We start from the raw sequence: 25,060 nt of genomic DNA, 5'->3' as shown, positions 1-25,060 counted from the left end.
GGAATAAGGCCCGAACGCTGCATCGCAGCCTTTTCGGACCAAAACCAGTCGACTCAGCGTCCAGAAGACTTCAACATATGGGCCAATTGCCGTCATCCGTGCTTTTATAAGAACGAAATGGCGCTTTTACTTTACGTTTTAGTGACAAAGTACATACAAATCCCCATCTAGTAGGGCGCAGTCACCCAGTTTCGGCGGAAATGCGCGAGTTCGATTGGGAATATACAGGGGCGTCGCACACGGTACGGTCTCTACGGTATTGACCGTACCACTTTTTGCCCCAGATACCCGTGAGTCAACAAAATACACTGATCTGGGATCTAAAATTCCAAAATTTTCGGCTCAGCCACCACTCCCCCACGAGTCAATTGTACTTCAGATGGCTGACCGTACCACACTAAAATACCTTCCGACGCCCCTGATATAGGAGGAAGAGAGCGTCTCAGCTTCCTCGGACCAAGACCATTCGACTGAGAACCCCGAAGACTACAACTGGTGAAAATTTGATTTTAGGCTTAACTTCCCCTGTTTCACAAGGCTCTGGGCGATCTTCAGAAGGTAAAACTGCCTTGAAGGCCCTCTGTTCCTACTGTGTGTATATAGACTTCACCTCACTGTGTTGAGCACTCTTCATTCGGCAGGGGATCTCTGCTTATCCACCAGCATACATCATACCACTACTGAGTACTGTTTGGAGCAAGCACTCTCACTCTCAGTGTATTGTGCCTGGACTGATGCATCCCACCACCACCACATTCCTCGCGTCGTGCATGAAGGAGCTCCATCATGATGTGGAGGTGGAACCACCATTGCAGCCCCTGGATAAACCCTTCACCATCGGTCAGCCAACACTGATCCTGATGCCCGCGCCGACCTGCGAGTGAAGGGATTCTGGACCGATAGCCGCAACGCATTCTTTGATACAAGGGTGTTTTATCCCCACACGTCAGGCTATCGGTCCAGGTCTCTCCCCTCCCTCTACCGAAGGTTCGAAGGAGAGAAGAAGCGTGCTTACGGCGAACGTGTCAATGAGGTTGAGCATGGCTCCTTCACACCGTTAGCCTTCTCCTCCTGTGGTGGGATGAGCTCTGAAGCAGCCGTAGTAGTCAAGAGGCTGGTGCATGGCTTGGCCACCAAACGCAACGCTGCGTATAGCTGGGTTGTAGCTTGGCTGCGGTGCTGCTTGGCATTTTCTCTTGCCAGATCTGCCATCCGTTGCGTCCGTGGATCGCGCTCTGTTCGCCGTCGTCGCTTCGACCTCGCGCCAGGCTGAGTCGCGTCTGGCTCGACATTAGACTGTATTTACAGCCATTGATATCCTTTCTTCCTGTTGTTTAATTCTTAATGGCCAGCGTGTTTTTACCGCCATATTGCCAGGTGCGTGTTTACCACCATAATAAAGTTTTGTGTGGAAGTAACGTTGCATCCCACCACAAGGCTGGTCAGTGTTGTGCAATGTTATCGCATAAGCTGATTGTTTAGTAACTGCCTGGTTGTGTTAGTGGGCTATAGCGTAACTTGTAGTTCCTTGGTCCTTTTTTCTTTTCTACACATACAATTGCACGTACCCCCAGGTTAAAACTATTTAGAATAGGAGAAAGGGGATCATGATCTGATGATGGCGCCACCGTTTCTCGAGTAATACTTCCACTTTTGTTAACAGTAACACTTGACTCGATACTATAGAGTCCTTAGTCACACTGTACTGTAGCACATCTTACTGCAATGATCCTGATGACGCAGCTCACCAGATCAAGGTGTGGGTCATCTCCACTCATTAGAGACGAGTCGAGCGAGCTGCACTTCCGGTGCCGAGAGGCGGGCTCACACCCCAGTAAGGCAACTTCCCCATGCCTCAGCCCCAAGACCAAGTGAACACAGCAGTACTAGTAGGCATGCAAGACTTGAAGAAGTACAAGAAATCCCTACGTGGCAAAGGACTGAGCATGAGACCATAGTAGAGAGATTCTGCTATACGTGAAACGTAGAGAAATCACGTAGAGAGCAGGCGCCTGGGTTAGAGTCTACCGCTTCGCGTGTTTTGGCTCCAGATTTCTACGCGGAGATGAGGTTCTCTACGTTGTGGCACACGCAGAGAAAATGCGTACGGATCTCCTGGGTGTCGATCAACTGCAGGCAGAAAACTGCCAAATATTTGCTTTTAGCTAGGAAAGCAAAACAGCACTAACCCTCGTCACTAATCGAAGAAGTAATTAGTTCGCTGAAAATTACTCCTTTCAGAGGCTGTGGGCATAATGTAAACGGCGTCACGGGGTCATCCTGTCTGCAGCCTCGCACCATCGCACACCTGGTCCAAATGAGTATAATGTTACAGTACTCTTCATTTTAATGTCACGTACCAGTACAATGGTCATGTCCTAGTGCTTGAGATCTGGAGATCGCTCTTCAGACCTTGCACCAACCTCGTGCTGTCTCGCCTGGAGCACTGGTCTTTGTCACTGTGATGCTAATTTCTCAAGTGTCACACAGCCGGCCGGCATCACGACCATTGGCATTGGATAACTTACTTCTTCTTGACAGAGGAAAACGTTTCTGACTGAAGGACCTCCAGTTCGAGGAGGATGAGATGTTAGCACATGTACATGCACATTAGCCAACTTGGTTCCAGTTTTCCGGCACATCTTCAGGCATTGCGTTTAGTCATTATATTTACTTCAAGTATAATGGTCATCTTTCCATTACATTCTCACTCATTGATGTCGTAAGTAGTAGTGATGCATAGTTTGAGTCTAAGCAGTTATCACTGTAACGTTTTAGACCAGGATAGACGCAGAAAATGGCATACGATCAGTTCGGCCAAAAATATTGAAAGCGTTGAAAATATGTTTGCATCTTAAAAACGTTTTGAAAATACGTTGAAAAACAAGCACAACGGTATAAAGAGCATGCAAGTTGCAAGTACATGATGTGCATTGAGTTGCCACATGCTGGGATTGTTCTCAATAAAGGTAACATTTCAAAGTTCAGGGCAGCCAGGCCAAAAGGTTTGGACGAAAACAAGAGACAACAGGTACATGTACATCATGTGTCATAAGCTCGCCATTCAGCCATTCAGCTGCCATTGCTGAGTATGCCCAACAACATAATGTGGCAAGCCCTGAACTGAAGACATTTGCAGGTGCTCCTATGGCCTAGTACTAGTGGCGACCTCGTGAACTACATGTGTTACTTATGTTTATGTACAAATATTCCTGCAGCTGTCCAAAATAGAATATTGTCAGCAAGTGGAGATCATCTTGTTGTAGGTTTAATAGTAAAGATATAATGTTACCAGGCATGTCGTGATTGCCATTTCTCTTCTCATGCTTCCTCCTCCTCTTCCTCTTCTTCGATGAATCCAGCCTGATGCAGTTGACTCTTGATCTGCACCGCTGTATTGCTCGTTCGTTGTTGCTTTTGCCGGTGGTCCTTGATGCCAGTGTCGCGTCGCTTGAATTGGTAATCTCCCACGCGCCTGCTGCCGCTTTCTGCCTGTTCTGCCTGTTGCGGTGCTCGCTCGACTGGTGTGGCATCATCACATTCCTCCTCTTCTTCTTCTTCTTCCAACGATGATCTTAGGCTGTCGGCTGAGGTGGGCGGACTCTGGGCCTCCTCATCTTCTTCCTCTTCCTCCTCGAAGTTGCACGAGATCTTCATATTTTTTAGGCGATCTTTGATGGCGACGTCCTGATCGCTGCGTCTCCGCGCCTTGGAGCAGTGATCTTCGATGCCGGTGTCTTTGCGCTTCAGTTGCTTCTCGCCATCCCCGCACAGGACAGGCCTTCCATCTTTAGCGGGCGAGACCGAGCGCAACTTGTCGGATGACGGCGGTGGACACGACTCGTGTCGCTCGCTGACACGGTGTTCCATGGTGCGGCCGGCAGCAGAGGACGGAGAACTGGCCTGCTGCTCGGTAAGAGTGACACGAAACGCGGGCATAGCTGAGAGCAGAAAGGATAACCTTGAACAGAGTGCGAATACAGGCCTGATGGCTTAGACCTTGCAGGTGAGAAGCTACACGGTGAGAGACGCGTTGGATGTGACACTAGAACAGACTAGTCCGTAACAACTGGATGTGTTTACTTTATACGTTTCCAGCTCGCGGAACTGACACCCAGGCAGAACACGGGAACTCTGTTGTTGGTATCGCTAGCAGGAAACAATTGAACTTCGGAGTACCGCACTGTCCCTCTTATAACCGTCTGTATCGATCTTCAACTAAACTTCACCTAATAATACTTCATAGCACCAGTGATCGCGGTCACGCGCCCCCCAATGCCTTGCAATCGGTGTTGCTGTTGGAGAGGTGTCGCGGAACGTGTTGCAATGCGAACTCCATCATCTCGTGCAGCTAACCAGACAGGATTAACCGTGGGTAGTTTGTCATCACCGACAGGCTTACTTACTTCAACTCCACCAGGTCTGCGCCATACCCCGATCAGCTCTAGCAACGCCACGCTTGGTAACGCGTAGCCGAAGCCCAACTATGGAGAGCAGAACCACACAGCACACGTGTGCATGTCGCAGATGTCTCGAGCATTGCGATATTGCTCTACACATCCCTGTTGCCTTGCATCGCGTAGTGGTACATTCGCGGCAAACACTGCGCAGAGTAGGCGCGATCCGAGTGTCAGACCTCTTGGTGTACGACATTACGGCGAGGTCAGCACTAGGCAACCACTTAGTATTGGCAATCATTGAATTAATGACACGACTTGAATGTTCGCCTGTAGCTGCTGTAGCTGCGCATATGATTGGTAGTATCAAGCAAGGCCTATGGCTTAGTGCATGCAGTGAGGCTCCGACTCCGAGCACGCGGGCGCCACGTGTGTGGGGAGTAAGACAGAAAGGAAATGGAAAACATTTTCACCCCCAGTACTGTCTGGCCAGCGGTGAAGATTCCATCGAGGCTTTGTTCGAGAGAACCGAACCCAGAAGACCGGTGTAGCGCGGTAACTCCTGCAGCCCACAGGCTACGGTGTGTGGAGGCCTACACTTACATCGTACATACCGGTACCTATCCACTGTGACCTTTGAAGCATTCCCGGCCAAAGTGCGCTGAAATCGAGAGAGTGAGTGCGATCCTTATACGATAGAGGTCTATCGTCTCATGTTGGGATAGTCGCTGAGGTTAGAGCATGAGGGCGTGGATAGCAACATTTCACCAAACAAATACTCAAAAATGTAGAGATACTCGTCAACACGTCTTTGCGGTCGACGCGCAAACACACATGTCATGCAGTCATGCTCACACTAGAATCATGGTGCTAAACACAGGCAGTGATGTCATGCTCGGTGTAGGTTCGTCCATCTCAGCATCTTCCCATCTTCGCCTCTTCTGATCTGGCCTGTCAGTGTCAGTGTCGTGTGAGTGTGTCCAGCGAAATACTACTTACTAGCCATAGACAGTAACTGTTGTGACCATGAACAGGAACAGGAACACGAATGGGTGGGTTTAGGAACACTTGTCTGTTGGTAGGTACTATAGGTTTCAGCGAGATTCGCATATTCGGTCAGGCACGGAACGACCTCGCAATTCCAATTTCCTGTTCTTCTGCAGCCAGTGCCCTTCGATCTTGGCTTCTCCGTTTCTTGTATACCGCAGTCCACGTTTACGTCTCCTAGGCTACGACTACGATGTAAATCAACATGGAATGCATTATGGAATGTGCAGACATCAGTCTACTCTATGCTGGCTGACTGAATCGTGTTGCATGGTTCACACCGTAAACTGTAATGTGACTGAGACAAGTCGGCAGATGATGCTTTCATTGAGGTTAGTATTGTTTGAACTCTTGAGGTGACCGGCGGTCGTTGTGCTAGCAGCGGCAAAGCCTCTGGCATTGTGTCTATGAATGGCAGACTATTTGCTTTTAAAATAGTTTGTGTGAGAGATCTGTATGTGACAACCTCGTCATGGCCGCCCCAGTTGCAGTTGGTGGAGATTGTCAGAGATGCCACTGTTTAAAACATCTCACACATACCCTGTTCTAACGGCTGTGCAGCTGTCTTGGAAGAGGCTCTTCACCAGTGCAGTGCAGGGACATACAAAAGGTCATCGGCATTTTGTCGCATTGGACAGCGACTGCCAGGACATCAAACGATACGTTGTCCCTAACCCACCAGTAGCAGATAAGCCACTGTTCGTTTGTAATGTCAAACTACAATCATTGTAGTGGCATGTGTAGGCAAGCAAGTGACACCAAGTCTCTCCTTGCCTTCGAAGTAGACATTATGTATTCTACACTACATTCGTAGTGCCTACTGGTGGCACTGAGCACTGACTCTTAGCTACTGTATAGTCATACTGATACTATTTACTTGTATTTAGTATATGAACTACATTTGTCTCTCTGACATTGTACAGTATATCGCAGGGCTACATGTGCTAAACAGCCAGCCCGGGCCGGAAACGTCTGTCGTGAATGCAGTATTCATAAGCGCCCAATCTGCCGAAATCCAATTGTGTTGCGTCACTACCAATGCAAGCACTTCTTCCGGTAATTGGCTGCTGTCACGATCCCAGAGTGGAATTCTGCTGCGGGAGAAGGCAGGTTGAATAGTACCGTTGTGTGAGGCTAAGTCCCAGTCACCATGTACACGCTCTCTCTCTCTAGCTCTCTCTTCGTTTCTCTTAGGCCCTTAGTTAGGGGTTGAGCGACCTCTCATGGTGAACGCCCCGCAGTGGGTCACATAGGACACAGTTCTCGGATGCCACCGAGTGGCACGGTGAGTCTGGGCGACAAGAAGATTGTCCTTAGCTGCGGACACGCTCCAAACACGTTACGTGCCAACTTCTACAGATAAGTGCTGATCATGCAGGCTTGCCCATACATGTCGTGTGTGTGTGTGTGTGTGTGTGTGTGTGTGTGTGTGTGTGTGTGTGCCACGAAGAAAAACACGCATACGCGCCAAAACTCATTCCTCCAAACCAAACTCATGAGACGGAGTCCTCAAGCCACATATTGCTGCCTTGGCATATATGTACAAGCAATCATCAAGGCAGGTGCAGCCTAGGTGCATCGTTCACCTTTGCCATTGCTCATGCATGCACTAGATGTAAATGTACAAGTCATGTACGTAATGGGTTACCATGATCTTGGAATGCTACCAGCCTATTATGTTATTATAGTTATTATAACAAGTACAGAATTCCACTGCCTTGAGAGCACTTGTACTGTTCGTCCGGGCCGGGATGTCTGCACCCCGACCTTGTATCTCTCGCCACGGGCCAAGCTAAGAATGGTTTTCATTTTCCATGTAGTCGATCTCATGTCACGGTAATAAGGCAACACTGCCTGTTTGTATAAAAAGGCGACGTGGAGACAATAATCAATGAATAAAACTATAGGCGCATTCATATCACAAGCATAGGCTATTCATAGCAATTTTAAAATATATTAGAGAAAATGTTCTGGAACAATATATTCGTTGCTATGATTGTGATATGAGTGCGCCTATAGTTGTATTCACTGCCTGTTTGTTCTTCGACATTAATAAATAAACCAAACCAATCCATTCCAATCCAATGTAGCTTGGATGTCTTGCGATGCCCTGAGATTGACAGGATGACATGTAGATTGTAGTGTCAAACTCAAAGTTGCACAATGGGCTTCATCGCTTTGGCCTGTGTGTAATGGCAAACCTCTAGGCAACTATAGTGACGTTTTTGAAAGATCTCAGACGCTTCAGCCTTCAATAATATCCTTAGTCCGGGCAAAACTCATAACAATTCATTGAATCATATACTTAGTACAAGTTTCCAGTCCACTAGCCAATATAAAGTGCTCGGTGCATACATGTAAAATAGATACACAGCCCGTAACGATGTGAGTCACAAGAGCAACGATCTCCTTATGGTTATGGAGGCCACTACTACCATTACATGTCGTACGTGCATGTAGGACCTGTTTCGACCTTGCCCAACAAAGGTATCATAATTATGGAACAGACGCCGAAGTAAAGATAAAGCGCCCAGTTTCACGCAAGCTACCTTACGTCATATCATAATGAGTACATGGCCATGGGCTCATTGGTGGTCATTGCGCAATATTGCGTCTCATTATCTCACTTGTGACGAATTTAGAGCTTTTGAGCTGTCTCGCACTTCGATGACACATTGTAGCAATTTGTACCTTCCAATGCAGTGCCATTGGTACTTGAAATAGCTAGATTGCTACTTTTACTGGGTAGTCCCCTCACGAGCTGGTTGCGAACACGAACATGCCTAGGTATTCGTATACGTGGAGTGTTGGCACAGCCACTGTTTCAACTTGGTACATGTGCAAGATTGAAGCACTTATTCAATTTCAATGTATCATAGCATACATGTACATGTACATGTCAACTCATCCTTGTAGAGTGACTATACTCCACGTGGCATTGTATGGACCCAGAGAAGTTAGTTAATTTTTAAAGGATCGGATCTCACTCAGCCTTTTCAAGATCCGTGTTGCCCCTTATACATTTACTACGACAAACGATCATGTACATGTAGCTCATTATCCACATGTCCTTTGCGTCTCTATTGCTCTTGACTGGCATCCTCTTTCATCACAGAGTTGTTGTTGTTGTTGTTGTTGTTGTTGCTTTTTCTACTCTTTCGTTTCCCCTCCTAACCCCTACATGTACTATCTTTATCACCGGCCCGTGTTTGACTATCACCCACTCTCTTGAAATTGGCCGGTGTTTCCACTGAGTCATGAGATGTACATGTACATGTACGTCCCGTGAAGGTCGGAAAGACTGATATGGAACGTTTTCTCCTCTGTGCAGTGTGCAGGACTCAGTCATGTTGCACCATTCAAGAGATAGGAAACTAGCCCCCCTGTTACTGCTGAGCTTGAGCAACTGTAAAAGTCAGGTTGCCACATCAAGCCTCCTACACCGGCGCATTGCATCATGAATGCAACAGTCCCCCAAACAACACGGGTACTTTGCTTCAGCCATTGACCGACATGAGTTTGTGAATCATGATTGCAACAGTCCTACGGAAGAACAGTGGAGTTTTGCTTCTGCCATTCACAAAACTCTAATCCTGTTTGTGTTCCAAGATGCAAACCTTGTTTGGGAAGTGCACGTCGGAAGTAGCACTTCAACATGCAGTGGCTCTCCTGTTTGTTGTTCAGACAGTACGCTCATACGTTGCACGTTACGGCAAACACCGCAGTGTGTGTGAGTGTTGATAACCATAGTACAATACAGCACTACAAAACATTCATCAAACATGCAGTGTCGTTTCTGAAGGAAGGTTTCACCTTGCAGCTGCATTGAATGATTGTGCTCATATCGAAGTAGAATACAACAAACAAGACAACACGTACACGTACACGTACACGTACACGTACACGTACACGTACACGTCCATGTACATGTACTACATTGTAGAGCGCAGAACTGGGGACAGTTGTGTTTTGCCACGATAGAATGATAGATTCGTACTTTGTAACGTTAACGTTAAAATGCATACATGTCATGTACATGTACATGTACATGTTAGGCCTTGACGGATTATGCTAATATTTTCGTGAAATTATGCTTTTCGCATTGCTGAAAAAATTGCAGAATTATGCTATTTTTATGCTAAACGTTATACATATTATGCCGCATTATGCTCACATATGCTGCTAATGTATATGATGGTTCGGTGCAAAATAACAGGGGAATTTTTTTGTAGAGGGCGCTGTACTGTAGTAGCAAAAGTTCAACGGGGTCAACGCACCGTCCGACCTACAAGTACCGTCACTGATTGTAGTGGACTGGACATGTTATTAAAGGGGAACTCCACGAAAAAATGAAACTTTGATAGCCTGTAGAGTTTCGGGCGCTGAGTCGAATGGTCTTGGTCCGAAGTCTCTACGACGAAGCGTTCTTGAGATATTTCACTTTGAAATTGCAAAAACGGGGGCCGCGCCCTGACGTCATGCGGCCATTTGGTTACATCATCACGGGCTGCCTACGTCATTGTGGCAAAGTCGTTTCTCTTCGCCAGTCTACAAGCACTAATTTTAGTTGGTATTTCAAGGGAAGATGGGCGATTCCGAACAATCCTCTGTCCCCAGCAATGAAGGCAGCGATGCTGAGGCCAGTGAGGACGACCAACAGCCCACCGCCGCGTATGGTTGGGGCAGGGAGCCCAGATACTCTGCTGAGGAGCTGCCATCGCGTGTAACAAATGTGGAGGAAGAAGATGCGTCAGCAGCTGCGTCCGACAGAAGACGAGTAGCTTGGCCACCAGAATCTCGATTCGTTTGGGACTCCGACTGGTGCGAGCGTGGACAAAAGTGTATAGCCATGCCCAGCCCGCGGGAATGATTTTGCTGGTAGGATGCTGCCGTCGCTGTCGACAAGACGGCCCAAGGTTTCTTGCGTAGCGGACCTCGCAGATTACGAGATCGTATCCTTGCATTAGGCTGTGCTCATCACTGCTCTTCGAGGTTATCTCGACATGCAGAAGCCGCCAATGCCAGTGACAGAAGAGTCTGACATTAGGTAAGCCTCAATTAGTTTGCCTTGACTTGTCTTGTGAGGATCGCGTATCAGCATGATACACTTATTCTTATTTTTTGGGGGAAATTTATTGTTGTCAGGCGCACTACAGTAGGCGTCGCACAAGAAAGACATTGTACTGGTAGTTATCACAAGTTTCATGCATGACACAAACAAATTTCTCTTTGCTCCGAGTATGTCTTGACTTATCTTGTGAGGATCGATGCGCGTAATGTTTTGTGTGTAACTAATTATTGTTGTCAGGCATAGCACGAACAGCGTTGTTCTGTACTATAGACCGTGCTATCACAAGTTTTCATGCATGACTCACATTTGTCTTTGTCATTTTCCCTTGGATTGGTACAAGATCTACAAAGTATGGTAGGTAGTGTTCTGTTGGTGAAGAGAGCACTGCACACAGTTTATGAGCACCATGGGTGCATTTGATCACACCTGAACCCATACTTTATCGTTTCAAGCGATAGACTTTGTCAATAAACTCGTTTTCTAGTATACCATGGCATGCAACGTACAAGCGTGGGGTCAAGAAAGCGTACACCAAAATAATGCACAAATTCTGGCAGGAGAGTAAGAAATCTGTACTTTCTGACCAAGGCATCTCTGTACTAGTAGGTAATCGAACGCGTCCTAATCAGTATTCATCCCCCAGATCATTGGAATTCAATTTGAAATCAGCAATTATGGTAAATTCTACAAGACCCTCCATCTTTGTACCAGTGGACACTAAATTAGTATGGCGCGCGCACTGAAAGTGCAGGTAGGTACCGGTAGGTGCAATACAGCGCATATGTAGAGTAAATGAGTATTTGACTATAATAATTATTACGGTACAGCAATGTGGTATGTGTACAAGCACTCATCATACACATTCCATATGACATTCTGTGTTTGTGTAGATCTCTACGCTATGCGGCACACAGGCAGTACACACTATGTACACGGCAAATTGGGCAAGCACGTTCGTTGTCGTCTTCCAGCCTGCGTTGTGAATACCATCAGGCAAAGATATCCAAATCCTGCACCACCTCAGCCTTCTCAGGAGGCTTCCACCTGGAATTTGGCAGGGAAACACGCTTCTCCAAGGCAGGAACATGGAGGTTGCCATTTGCAACCGCTACCACCTCACACATGAGCTTGTCAACATACTCATAGCTCTTTCTGTCGTATAATTTTCTATTTGGCCACAGTCTTCTTTATGCTTTGAGAACTGGACTTTATACCTTCCTATCGCGGTCTTTTTGGTTGTGCTGTGGCGACGGTTGACATTGACGTCGTCAAGAGCTGCGAGATGTGCGTGTCCAATCATCCCCAGAATTGAGAAACGAATGCGTTTGAGAATGTAGTTTGGCATGACACTGTGATATACCTGCATGGCAAAAAGAATGTGGAGAAAACACACTTGCTTAGACAATATACTGCTGTATGAGAAAATGGAAACTTCACCGTACAGGACGACTCTTGTTCTCAATTGCATTGTTCGTTTCATTCCCTGTGTTGCCCATAAGAGACGGGAGCAAAAATGTTGCAGCAGATGTTTGTTGTCTTCTGGCGTGGAGTGGCGGCGTCATTAGATGTACACATAGTCATTTCACTAAGTATACCACTACTACAGCATATGTACTATCCTTAGGCTAGCGTGCGTGCGAGTGAGTTTGAGTATGTGGGTGCGTATGTGTGTGTGTTGTTGTGTTTGTGTGTGTGCCACGCACGCGCGCGCATGTGGGTGATGGTGTGAGTGCATGTGTATAATATGTGTAGTTCCCACTGTATTCCTTGCACAATAGGTCTTCACTTACTTTTCTTTCGCATACAACCAGAACCCATTCCTTGTTCGAAATTAGATTTTTTTTGGCCTGGTGATCCCGCAAGCGTGGAACTCGGAGTGTAATATATTTTTGTTTCACTTTACTTGCACTATTCCAAGGCTGTCCAGACTTCTAACAACTGCTCTGAGTGATATGGTATTCATGCAACCATGCCTAGAAGTAGGGTAGCTGTTATAAATAGAGACATATCCACGCAATCAACTTACACTGGTTCAGTTTGGCAGGATTGGTGAGACAGTTCGTCGTGCATGCTGCCTGCACATCGCAAGCAAACAGTTCTGTAACCTTCGTACTTGCTGGGGGTCTGTCTGTTTGCGTCCCAGTTGATGACAGATGTGCACAGTTTGAGTACTGGTATGCGCAAAGTTACAGGGGTAATATCGTTCATCAGCTAGCTGCAGTCGGAGTTGATGGGGTGATGTACTCTTCTGATCCTGATGGGACGTATCTCGCCCTGCTTTCTCAGTTGCAGCTTGTTGAGTTCGCTTTGCTGGAGGCTCACGGTTCGGAGGGCACTGGTACACTGATGAGGGCTTTCCTGGACGGCGTACTCGTCAAAACTCAGCTCTCAAGTCCCTCTGGATCATAAATGCAGCGAGCAAACATAGCTCGTGCTGCGAAAATAGGCTTGAAATTTTCACGACGCATTGCAACATCTCGGCGCTTTGCCAGGTCTCCATCCTTTGGGAATTTGAGAAAACTAACCCCAGGAGGATGATGTGATACTGGCACAATCAACAACACAACAATTTGGCATTGCAGCGGCTCAGGCGACTTGGCAAACTACTTTCTGAAGTGACTTTCGTCCTGAAGAAAGTGAGATTCAAAATCCAAGTATTTTCGCACATTGCCACAATGACGTCACACATACATTGGTATGGGGCGTGGCTAAAATTGAAATATCTCAAGAACGCTTTCTCGTAGAGACTTCGGACCAAGACCATTCGACTCAGCGCCCGAAACTCTACAGGCTATCAAATTTTCATTTTTTCGTGGAGTTCCCCTTTAAGGGAGTCGTAAACCTACGACTTCCTGGTGCATCAACTTGTACTTGTACTTGTAGAACATGTACAACTGTGTGGAAGTTGATGCGAACAGGCGGATTATTCCAATTTATGCGATTCGTATGCAATTTGCCTCGAATTATGCGACTATTCGATTTTGGTAGGAATTATGCGAAAAATTATGCTAGCATAATCCGTCAAGGCCTAGTACATGTACATGATACTGATAGAACCCCGGACCGGGGCTCCGCCAACCGCGGAATAGGCCTTGACGAATTATGCTAGCATAATTATTCGCATAATTCCTACCAAAATCGAATCATTGCATAATTCGAGGCAAATTGCATACGAATCGCATAAATTGGAACAATCCGCCTGTTCGCACCAAATTCCATACAGTTTTAAATGTTCTACAAGTACAAGTACAACATGTCAAGTAGATGCACCAGGAAGTCGTAGGTTTACGACTCCCTTGATAACATGTCCAGTCCACTACAATCACTCAGTGACGGTCGTAGCTACATTGTAATTTGTAGGTCGGACGGTGCGTTGACTAGCCCTTGGCGGATTATGGCGGCATAATATTTGGCATAATCTTGGGTTTTCGTCAAAAAATTATGCTCCGGCATAATAAATTAATAATTAAAGGGGAAGTTAAGGCAAAAATTAAAATTTCACCAGTTGTAGTCTTCGGGGTGCTGAGTCGAATGGTCGTGGTCCGAGGAAGCTGAGACGCTCCCTTCCTACTTGAATCCCAATCGAACTCGCGCACTTCCACCGGAACTGGGTGACTGCGCCCTTCTAGATGGGGATTTGTATGCAAAATGTCACTAAAAGCGCCATTTCGTTCTTATAAAAGTATGGATGACCGCGATTGGCCCATATGTTGTAGTCTTTTGGACGCTGAGTCGATTGGTTTTGGTCCGAAAAGGCTGCGATGCAGCGTTCCTCCTTTATTCCCAATCGAACATGGTTGAACAAGGGGTCACGTGCTCCTGCGTCCACCAGTCACCTGGTCACCGTGCCTGCAGGGTACAACTTACTAGCGTGTTTGACCTTTTTTGGGTGCAGTCCTGTCACTCGAGTTGAACCTTGGTGTCAAAGTTGTACCCTGCTGGCGTGGTGACCAGGTGATTTGGGCACCCAGGAGCACGTGACCCTTTGTTCAACCCTGTTCGATTGGGAATAAAGGAGGAACGCTGCATCGCAGCCTTTTCGGACCAAAACCAGTCGACTCAGCGTCCAAAAGACTACAACATATGGGCCAATCGTGGTCATCCGTGCTTTTATAAGAACGAAATGGCGCTTTTAGTGACATTTTGCATACAAATCCCCATCTAGTAGGGCGCAGTCACCCAGTTTCGGTGGAAGTGCGCGAGTTCGATTGGGATTCAAGTAGGAAGGGAGCGTCTCAGCTTCCTCGGACCACGACCATTCGACTCAGCACCCCGAAGACTACAACTGGTGAAATTTTAATTTTTGCCTTAACTTCCCCTTTAATAATTTTATACGGATTCCAACGTGTAAGGTTGGCATAATCTTTCGGTTTAGACAAAAATTATGCTCAGGGGCATATACATGTATACAGCTTTTTCAGAAAGCCTGCGGCTGTTTTTTTTTAATACCCCAGTTATGACTCCTTGTCATAGCCCTTGGCGGATTATGCCGGCAAAAAATTATGCTTAGGGCATGGCCGTGTGTGTATGCGTGGTTTCTCAATCCTCTATGTACAGCGTGAATACATAGTGGAGCCGAGCATAATTCAGCATAATTCAGCATATTTGTTGGCATAATTGTGGCATAATCAAAAGCATAATTTTGACAATTGGCCGAGCATAGTCCGCCAATGGCTAGCGTTGACCCTGTTGAACTTTTGCTACTACAGTATAACGCCCTCTACCAAACAATTCCCCTGTTATTTTGCACAGAACCATCATATACACTTGTACATTAGCAGCATATGTGAGCATAATGCGGCATAATATGATAACTTTTAGCATAGCATAATTCTGCAATTCTTTCAGCAGTGCGAAAAGCATAATTTCACGAAAATATTAGCATAATCCGTCAAGGCCTACCGCGGAAAGTTGTAGTAAGGTCACTGTTTTCGAACACAGTGTCCTCCACCTTGTTTCATGTTGTCAATCTAACAATTATTATGTCATGTACATGTACATGTACATGTACATGTACATTGTATAATGTACAATCATGTACAAGTACGATAGTAGTAGTAGTAGTAGTAGTAGAATTTATTATTTTGATAGGGAAGGCCCTACAGACATTGCCGTCTTGTTACAGGGAACCCTATGATGTGCGCATGTGATGAACAAAGGCAGATAAAAAATTCCCACTTTCCATGTACCGGAACAAGTGTGTATACAATGTGCATGTGTGCCACTACATGTACTCATTAGACACACTGACTGTACGCGTGATCTACGTCTCGCCAATGATTATAATGCTACATGATTGTATTTGTAAAGAAGTGACGTGTGTGTTTGTGTCTTGAGACATTCCTAAATGATACAGCTGCTGGCATGCTATACTTGAAATGACGTACGTGTGCATGTGACTTGTTGTTCGATCATTCTTTTTTGTTGTTGTTGCACGTTCATGTACTGGTGACTGGTGGCTGGTGTGGTGGTACGGGTGTTCATCACTAACTAATTGGATAGTCCAGCACGTGCCCTCTTCAAATGTCTGTAGATCTTTAGAATGTACAATCATGTACATGACTGATGTCTGATTATACATGATTGTATGTAATGCATTCACCCATACATCATGTACATGCACTCCATTCAATCCTTATCAATGACGGTAATAGATTCCAGTTGGGAAACAATCACAATTTGTCCTAATATGGCATGTTTGTGGTATCCATCTGCGATCAGTTGCGTGCTGCGTGTTGCAACAACAACAAGGCCAGCAGCAGTCGATGCAAAGGGAAACAGATATGACTTCATAAAGGAACCGGCATAGTTTGTTGTGTCAGCCAAGATGTTACCGTGTCAACCAATGTGCAGGATCAGAGGACATTGATTTATCATAATGCAATGTACAATCATGTGCATGTGCATGTATACATGTATATGATTGCAATCTGGACAAAATTGTTTACCCCTAACATATGGGTATTTTATTGGCAAGAGAACTTGCACATTTCAGGACAATAAGAAAAGCCGGAGACCTAATGCATGTTCCTTTACTGTAGTGTTCTTACATGTATACAACGTCGCACATCTGCCCTCCTGACCCTGTGTCATTTTTTATCAGCAAGGAGACTCACACAGATGTGTGGATAAGGCCAAGCTGCAACTTGCAAGTCATTACAATACCCAAGCCTTGGGTTGTACCTGGGGTGAAGAATATTTCTCATACATTTATGCACTACAACCATTTAAAAATGTGTGTAACCAGGTAACCTAAAAGGACATGGCCTCTCAGGGGATTTCCCTGTGGGGATTCCATCTACATGTACAATGTACATGCTAGCGTAGTAGCCTAGTAATCATTCTACAGGTTATGCCATTTATGGTGCTGGGAAAGGTATGATTAAGAGGTAACTAGATACAAAATTAATGACACGCAGGGAACACCTGATACACACCATGACGAGCACAACTCCAACCAGTTCAAGTATCTCGACATTATTGAGAGCATGTTGAGCATTATGACCTTGAAGGTATCGAAGCACATGCAGGTGCAGATGTCTCGCCTCGTCAGCAGATTCCTATCTGCTATTACTAGTATTAGCCTAACAGGGCATGTATTAGCCTATTACCATCAAAATGATCCCTACAGTTACACCAATTCAAACATTTCAAATTACTAGTACATGTAAACCGATTCTGTGAAACCCTTACCATCGATCACCCACATGCACAACGCATGCGAGCTGCCCGTGACGCGGATACTGTGTGTGATGGGGTCCGCATCGTAGACTTCTAATCAAATATTTACTTCGATGTGCTATTCTGGTTCGCAAACAGATTAGATGCGCATTGTGAACATCACGGGTTCTTCGACAACGGGCATGCGGCGGGTACGAACTATGAACGTCTTCACCCATCTTTCCAGGCAGTTTAAACATGGGACATTAGAAGATTGTCTTGGTTCCAAAGATGTCACGACCTGACTGCACACTATAGATTTCCCGCAGCCAGAAGTAAAGCTTTACGAAACGTACATGTAAGTAGTAATGTGGGCATCTACCATCACGTGAGAGTGGCTCTGAGTGCACCCACTGCCAGTGGGGAAACTTTACGTACGAATCCACTCCATGCAATCGCTAAAGTAAAGAGGCTATGCTCTACAGTTGGGCAAATATATTGCATAATCCTCTCAAACCATGGAAACATGCGCCCGCCGCCTTCACAGGAAATCAGAGATGATCTATTTTTAAACAGACGAATCGTTTCTGGACGTACATGTAGATTGGCTGAAGGCTGCAAGTTGGCAAGAGTATGTCTGGGCTCCGGGGTGACGGGGTCTCTAGTCGGCCAGTACAGGGCATGACTATAGTCGTCCACTGGTGGATGCCTTCTCCAAAACAAAAGCATTCCCATCTCATTGTACATGCATGCCTCTTTTGAAGTACATCATTGTACTTGTACATCACTACGTGCATAAATAATGCACATGCATACAATCATGTACACGTACATGTACAAGTATGTGCAAACACGCGGTGCCATCTCCAACCACTCTGGCTGCATGTCCGATCTTGTCCGAACTTATAAAGTCAACCATCAAACACTCCTACCAGAGGGCTGGTTGCATGAGAGATAGGTTCTCGAAGCTGTAAGTAGAACGATACAATGCTGTTTTGTAGAGAGAAAGGTGTCGTTAAATATTATTGTATGTCACAAACTAACTTGTCACCAGTTAGCATTGCGTGTTATGCTGATGTCGATAACACTACTGATGTCGATAACACTACTGATGTCGATAACACTTTATTTCCCAACAAAACAGTTATGTAGTTATTACAGGGTGCGACAGAGCTCTCGGCCATTGAAGAAAATGTTGAGTCACCTCCACCATTACACTGCGCTCTTTAGCCGACTAGACCCTCCTGCACACAACCATCACCATTGCGAGGACACTTCCGTGGACGATATTGATAAACTCCTTCAGACAGCTGTTTCGCTAATACATAGCTCATCAGTGAAGGTAGATGTTGAATGATGAAAAATATAGACCAAACTGCTATTATATAGGGGCGCTCGGACAACTGCAATACTAGTACACAGACTCTCACTAGCTACATAGTATCTGATTCTGGCACGTTATTTCTGCATTGAATAGTGATTGATTTTCCGCGCCGAATTTCCGACGCTGCATGATGTCCAATGCGCGTCACCAGTAGTTCACATTTTCCTTTTCCCACGTTATCACCTCAGCTATGCCAGTTTTGTATGTGGAAACCCCCCATATATAATAGCAGTTTCGTCTATATGTTTAATCATTCAACATCTACCTTCACTGATGAGCTATGTATTAGCGAAACAGCTGTCTGAAGGAGTTTATCAATATCGTCCACGGAAGTGTCCTCGCAATGGTGATGGTTGTGTGCAGGAGGGTCTAGTCGGCTAAACAGCGCAGTGTAATGGTGATGGTTGTGTGCAGGAGGGTCTAGTCGGCTAAACAGCGCAGTGTAATGGTGGAGGGTCTAGTCGGCTAAAGAGCGCAGTGCAGTGTAATGGTGGAGGTGACTCGACAACAGTTATGTAGAGGCAGAAAATTTCGTCGGTCAATAATTTCGTCCAACTCCTAAGAAAGGGAGTTCGTCCGGTTGCAAATTTCGTCCATGGATCATAATAGTGTATAGAAAAGCTGGAAAAATCGACATTAGTCCGGCACTTAATTTAGTCCAAAAGTTCCTTTTACGAAAAAGACGAAATTAAATTCCAGACAAATATTTCTGCTTATAAAGTACATGGCATCACTGTACGTGTGCTGGTACTGGTGCATGGTATCGGCAATAGTGGTCACACTGGTGCATGGTATCGGCAACAGTGGTCACACTGGTGCATGGTATCGGCAACAGTGGTCACACTGGTGCATGGTATCGGCAATAGTGGTCACTGTCATAACAACAAGCCCTGCGTTGAGTTCTTTGTCCATTGTTGTTCTCTCACATTTTGCTGATTGTAATAAAAAAGGTACTTTGTGTCGGGTACTGCCTACTGCCTACTGCCTACTGTACTGGTGCCGTCACTGCCGTGCACAGCTAGCTCACACTGCGTAATGACACAGCACTGGTGCCTGAAGAGATGGAGAAGAAAGCTCTCGACTCAAGTGCCTGTGTGCACTGTTTACTGTTAATTTAACCCGATTTACATGTACGTCTCAGGAGATGGCACTGTTCGAGGTCAGACAAGAGCTTCACCACATGTTGGTACGGCCACAGTAAAGTGTAGAGTGCTCCGTGTGGTTACCGGTTATGCGATAGCACCTACAGCTACGTCACATTGTGCTTGCACTGATGCAGCAATCAGCCAGACAAAGCCTATCTGAAGTGCATGTACATGTTACATGTACATGCACTTCAGATAAAGAACAGAGGTTTTACATTGCTGAGGATTTTGTTAGAAGTGAAATGCACTCGACCTCGCTCGGCCTAGCGCCTCACTTCTCGGTCCCTCCTCCCATCGAATTGAACACAACACACACTCTCATCCACTCTCTCATCCACCGTGCTACCTTCTAAGCTCGTTCAGTTCATGCACGTGACTTGCGTAAAGTAAGTCGCGTTCTACCTGCTCCATGTGTACAACACCCACTAGCTACATGTACACATGATCTTTCTGATGCTGTTCAGGCCTAAACCTTATGCATGTACTCAGAATTCCTTCGATCCACATAATTATCCTCTTTTTAATATATTCTTCTGTCTTACACGGGCGCTTTCTCTCTTGCTCTCTCTCTCTCTCTTTCTCTCTCTCTGTAAAGTTCGATCCTTGAACTTTGTTACTTATCTCGAGCACACACACCCAACATGCGAGAGCATTCTATTTTGACTTCACTTCTTGGGAACATAAACAACAAGAACAAAGAAATGCAAATCACTCCAGATTATCAGAACTGGACGGAAGGTGCTAGAAGCAGTAGAAGAAGATAGAAGGATCCAGAACCGGATATGTACAATACGATGACAAGCTAGACCACATAGGTTGGTTGATCATGAACGCGTGTCATGTGCAGGTAAGCCGTACATGGATGGAGTGTCATGCGATGGCAGATGACTGTGCATGATAATTACAAGCAACACATACAAGTCATGTGTAGCACATGCAACATCTCCCCCCTTAGGAAAAAAAATCGGAGGAATACTCAAAAGAACAAAACACGATAATATCGAGACAAGAAGAAAAAACAGCTGCGACAAACTTGCAAGAAATCGCATGATAACTCTGAGAGAGACGGAGAGACAGTCAAATCTCTTCAATGAGGCGACTGGGGGCATGTCGGGCACGCTGCGGCCGGCCGGGTGCTGGAGGACTATTGGGAATCTCAACAGACTCCGGTGGGCTAGCGGGCAGGAAACGCAGCTGATGCCGGTTGCGACGGATCGTGCCGCTGGGTACTGCAATCAGCAGAGACCGATCAGACAGCGATGACTTAACAGTCCCTTCTCTCTGCTGATCTGCAATCCACACGCTATCACCTGGCTGCAGGGGCTGGAGAGGCTTGGTCCGGTGACGTTTATCAAAGTTGTCCTTTGACTGTGCTCGGCGATGTTGCTCCCACTCCCTCAGCTTCTCACCTGCAGGGAGCGTCGGCAGAAGAGTGGAGGGCTCCACCGGTAGCGTACCACGGAGGCTGCGGCACATCAGTAACTGTGATGGCGAGAACCCGCTCTGAAGTGGCGTACTACGGTAGGTGAGGAGAGCCAGTTGGAAGTCGTCCGACTTCGCTAGAAGCTGCTTGATAGTGCGCACTGCACGCTCTGCTTCCCCATTGCTTTGCGGGTGATGCGGAGAGCTCGTCACGTGATCAAAGTTCCATTGACAGCTAAACCGGGCGAACTCATCACTTGCATACTGCGGCCTATTGTCTGTGACGAGAGTCTCAGGCACACCGTGCTGGGCGAAGATGGCTTTCATTGCAGTGATGACAGAGGCAGACGTGGTGGAACGGAGAGGCAAGGCTTCAACATAGCGCGAGTAGTAGTCGACAACCACCAGGTATGTTGTGTTACCGAATTGACACAGGTCAGAACTAACTCGCTGCCACGGGAGTGACGGAAACTCAGTCGGTCGGAGAGGTTCAGGAGGTTGGCTACGGTGCTGACAGCATGTGCGACATTGCGTAACAGCAGAAGCGACGTCATTCTTCCAGGACGGCCACCAGACAGATTGGCGGGCCTGCGCCTAGCACTTGACGATACCGTGATGAGCAGACGTGTGCAGCTTGCGGATGACCATATCACGCAGAGATGCAGGCACAACCACACGTGCACCATAGAAGATACGACCGTTGGCAACAGAGAGATGCTGGCGGGCGGCAAAGTATGGGAGGATGTCAGCAGGGTCGTCCTTGCTGTGATCAGGCCAACCAGACTGAACAAACTTAGCAACTTGCTGCAGGACGCGGTCAGCCTGGGTGGCATCTCGTAGGGCAAGCGAGAATCCAGACGACATGTACTCTTCGCCAGCTGAATCGGCAAGAGAAGCGATCTCGTCAGTCAGAACAGACGAGGTAGAGACGGTGGTAGGTAGTGGTGCTCGAGAGAGAGCATCGGCCACAACGAGATCACGGCCGGGGACATGCTCGGCAGTGACGTCGAAACGAGCCAGTCGAAGTAGCAGACGCTGGCAACGAAGTGGCACTCGATCTAGATCACGGCTGTTTACCAGGGGAACCAAGGGCTTATGGTCAGTATGCACCGTGAATGGCTTGCTACCAACGAGATACTGGGCGAAGTACTCACATCCCCAGACGATGGCTAGACATTCTTTTTCAATCTGCGCATAGTTGCGCTCGGCGTCGCTGAGAGATCGGGAGGCGTACGCGACAGGTTGCCAGCCAGCTGACTGCTGCTGGAGGAGAACAGCTCCCAGACCATAGCCACTGGCATCAACGCGCAGAAGAGTTGGCTTAGAGACGTCGTAGAATGCGAGGCAAGGAGACTGGCTAGCGAGTTGTTTGAGTCGTTGGAAAGCTTCTTCTTGGGGAGCATCCCAACACCAGACTGTGTCAGCGCGGAGAAGCAATCGGAGCGGCTGAGAGACAGTGGCCATTTCCGGCAGAAACTTGCTGAGATAATTAAATATACCCAGCACGCGACGTAGCGCAGGGAGATCGGCTGGTGCCTGGAGCTCAGAGATAGCGGCGAGGCGCTGCTGACTGGGGCTGACTCCATCAGCGGAGACGACATGGCCCAAGAACTCAACTGACGATTGGCGAACATGTTCCTTGTCGGGGTTAAGGGCGACACCAACATTGCGCAGGATTGATCGGACCTTCTCCAAGGTAGCATCATGCTCCTCGACTGTCACACCAAAGACCAGGATGTCGTCCATGAAGACGCACACCCCTGGAAGGCCATCCAGGTATTGCATTAACTTGCGCTGGAATATTTCTGGCGCCGATGTTATGCCAAACGGAAGTCGACGGAAGTAGTAACGTCCGAATGGCGTGATGAACGTGGTGAGCTTAGCTGTTTCGGCATCAAGTGGCACCTGCCAGAAACCTTTCGCTGCATCCAGGGTGGTGAAGCATGTTGCGCCACTCAGCTTCGCCAATGTCTCGTTGACGGTGGGCAGGATGAAGGTTTCGCGCCTGACCGAAGCATTCCGAAGTCGCAGATCTACGCAGATCCGGACGTCGCCGTTCTTTTTGGCAACGGGCACCATGGGTGCGCACCAGTCCGTAGGCTCTGTGATCTTTGTAATGACATCAGCAGCTTCCAGGCGGACAAGCTCTGCTTTGACCTTCGGCAGGATCGGAATCGGCACACGACGAGCTGTTGAGCACTGGTACGGAACGGCATCAGGCCTCAGAGCGATCTTGACGGGCTCACCCAGCATGCGTCCAAGAGGTGGCTGCTTCGCTTCTGATATGCCTTTGAACACAAAACCCATTGCTAGTGAGGCTTCGCGACTCAGGAGGTTGGATTTGCCCCGTGTCAGAATGTGAATCTCCAGCTGGTGCTGCGAGGAACTGAGCTTTGGGCTGGACAAAGTTGCGCTGACTGTGCCTTTGCAGTCGATGCGATCACCATTGGCTCCTGTCAACCGTGTTGTAGGAGAGCTCAGAGGCGGTGGTGACTTGAGGGATTCGTATGTTGCTGGAGTAATCACAGTGATATCCGCTCCAGTGTCAATCTTGAACGGTACGGACTTCCCGTACAACAGCAGATCACACATCCATGGACTGCTGCCTGATGCGATACTATCTAAATCCAAGTAGGCCCAATCCTCAGTCACACCCGGATCGTCCTGTGTGGCCAGAGAATGTGCACCAGAGCTACTGGATTGCTTGGAAGACGAGTGTGACCCCTTCTTGGATGAGCGACACACACGGGCGTAATGGCCTTTCTTGGAGCAGCTGCGGCAGGTAACATCCCGAGCAGGACAGCGGTCGTGGGTATGGGACTTACCACCACAAAACATGCAGAGATTGTGAGACTGACTGCCGGCAGGTCCATCAGACTTACTCTTGAACGATCCTGCGCTCTTACGAGGAGCAGCAGAAGCACCAGCGACAGCGGCTGACGCAGGTGTAGCACTGGCATGGCCGCGCTGTGAGGCGACTTGCTGGCGGACGAGCTCGTACCCGCGAGCTTTCTCTGTAGCCTTTTCCAAGGTCAGATTGTCCGTCAGCTGCAAGTCCGTTGCTAATTTCTCATCTAGCAAGGTGGCAACGAAACGGTCACGAATGCGATCGGATTTGTTATTTCCGAACTCGCATGTCTCAGCTATTACGTGCAGACGACGGAGAAACTCTTCCACCGTCTCACCTGGACGCTGCGCTGCACGCTCGAACACCATCCGCTCGTGGAATAGGTTCGTCTTCGGGGTGAAATAGTCACCAAACTTCTTGAGCACTTTGTCGAAGTCTTTCTTATCAGCGTCTGCGTCAAACTGAAGCTGCAGGAACACAGGCTCAGCGTCCGGACCCAACGCATATTTCAGAGCTGCTACCTGTGCCTCACCATCCTCCTTGTGAAGCTTGGTAGCAAGGCGGTAGGTTGAGAATCGTTCTCGCCACAGAGGCCATTTCTGCGGGGCAGAAAAGTCGAAGCGGTCAGGGACCGGGGCTGTGCGAGTTGACATTATTCTGACACCATGTAAAGTTCGATCCTTGAACTTTGTTACTTATCTCGAGCACACACACCCAACATGCGAGAGCATTCTATTTTTGACTTCACTTCTTGGGAACATAAACAACAAGAACAAAGAAATGCAAATCACTCCAGATTATCAGAACTGGACGGAAGGTGCTAGAAGCAGTAGAAGAAGATAGAAGGATCCAGAACCGGATATGTACAATATGATGACAAGCTAGACCACATAGGTTGGTTGATCATGAACGCGTGTAATGATGATTATGTGCAGGTAAACCGTACATGGATGGAGTGTCATGCGATGGCAGATGACTGTGCATTATAATTACAAGCAACACATACAAGTCATGTGTAGCACATGCAACACTCTCCTTCTCCCTCTTTCCATCTCTCTCTCTCCCTCTCTCTCTCTCTCTCTCTCT

At 47.3% G+C, this 25,060-nt stretch overlaps 1 protein-coding gene and 1 long non-coding RNA gene across 2 annotated transcripts; one reads left to right on the top strand and one right to left on the bottom strand.

Annotated features, from left to right (window-relative positions):
- Positions 1-9,782: 9,782 nt before the first annotated feature.
- On the top strand, positions 9,783-11,734 carry LOC135822709 (uncharacterized). The gene is made up of 2 exons (XR_010554533.1): positions 9,783-10,491; positions 11,406-11,734. It is a non-coding gene; the product is annotated as an uncharacterized LOC135822709 (long non-coding RNA).
- A 9,047-nt stretch (positions 11,735-20,781) lies between these two features.
- LOC135823696 (uncharacterized protein K02A2.6-like) lies at positions 20,782-21,453 on the bottom strand. Its single transcript, XM_065336540.1, has one exon. The coding sequence runs from the start codon at positions 21,451-21,453 to the stop codon at positions 20,782-20,784; it is 672 nt and encodes a 223-aa protein (XP_065192612.1).
- Positions 21,454-25,060: the final 3,607 nt, after the last annotated feature.

This window comes from Sycon ciliatum, chromosome 8, assembly GCF_964019385.1.
Source record: "Sycon ciliatum chromosome 8, ocSycCili1.1, whole genome shotgun sequence".
NCBI classification, from domain to species: Eukaryota; Metazoa; Porifera; class Calcarea; order Leucosolenida; family Sycettidae; genus Sycon; species Sycon ciliatum.
The sequence above is the reverse complement of the archived record's forward strand: the minus strand, read 5'-3'. Positions and strand labels throughout refer to the sequence as shown.

Coding starts and splice junctions, on each gene's coding strand:
- LOC135823696 (XM_065336540.1), bottom strand. CDS start 21,453: ATGAAAGCCATCTTCGCCCAGCACGGTGTGCCTGAGACTCTCGTCACA.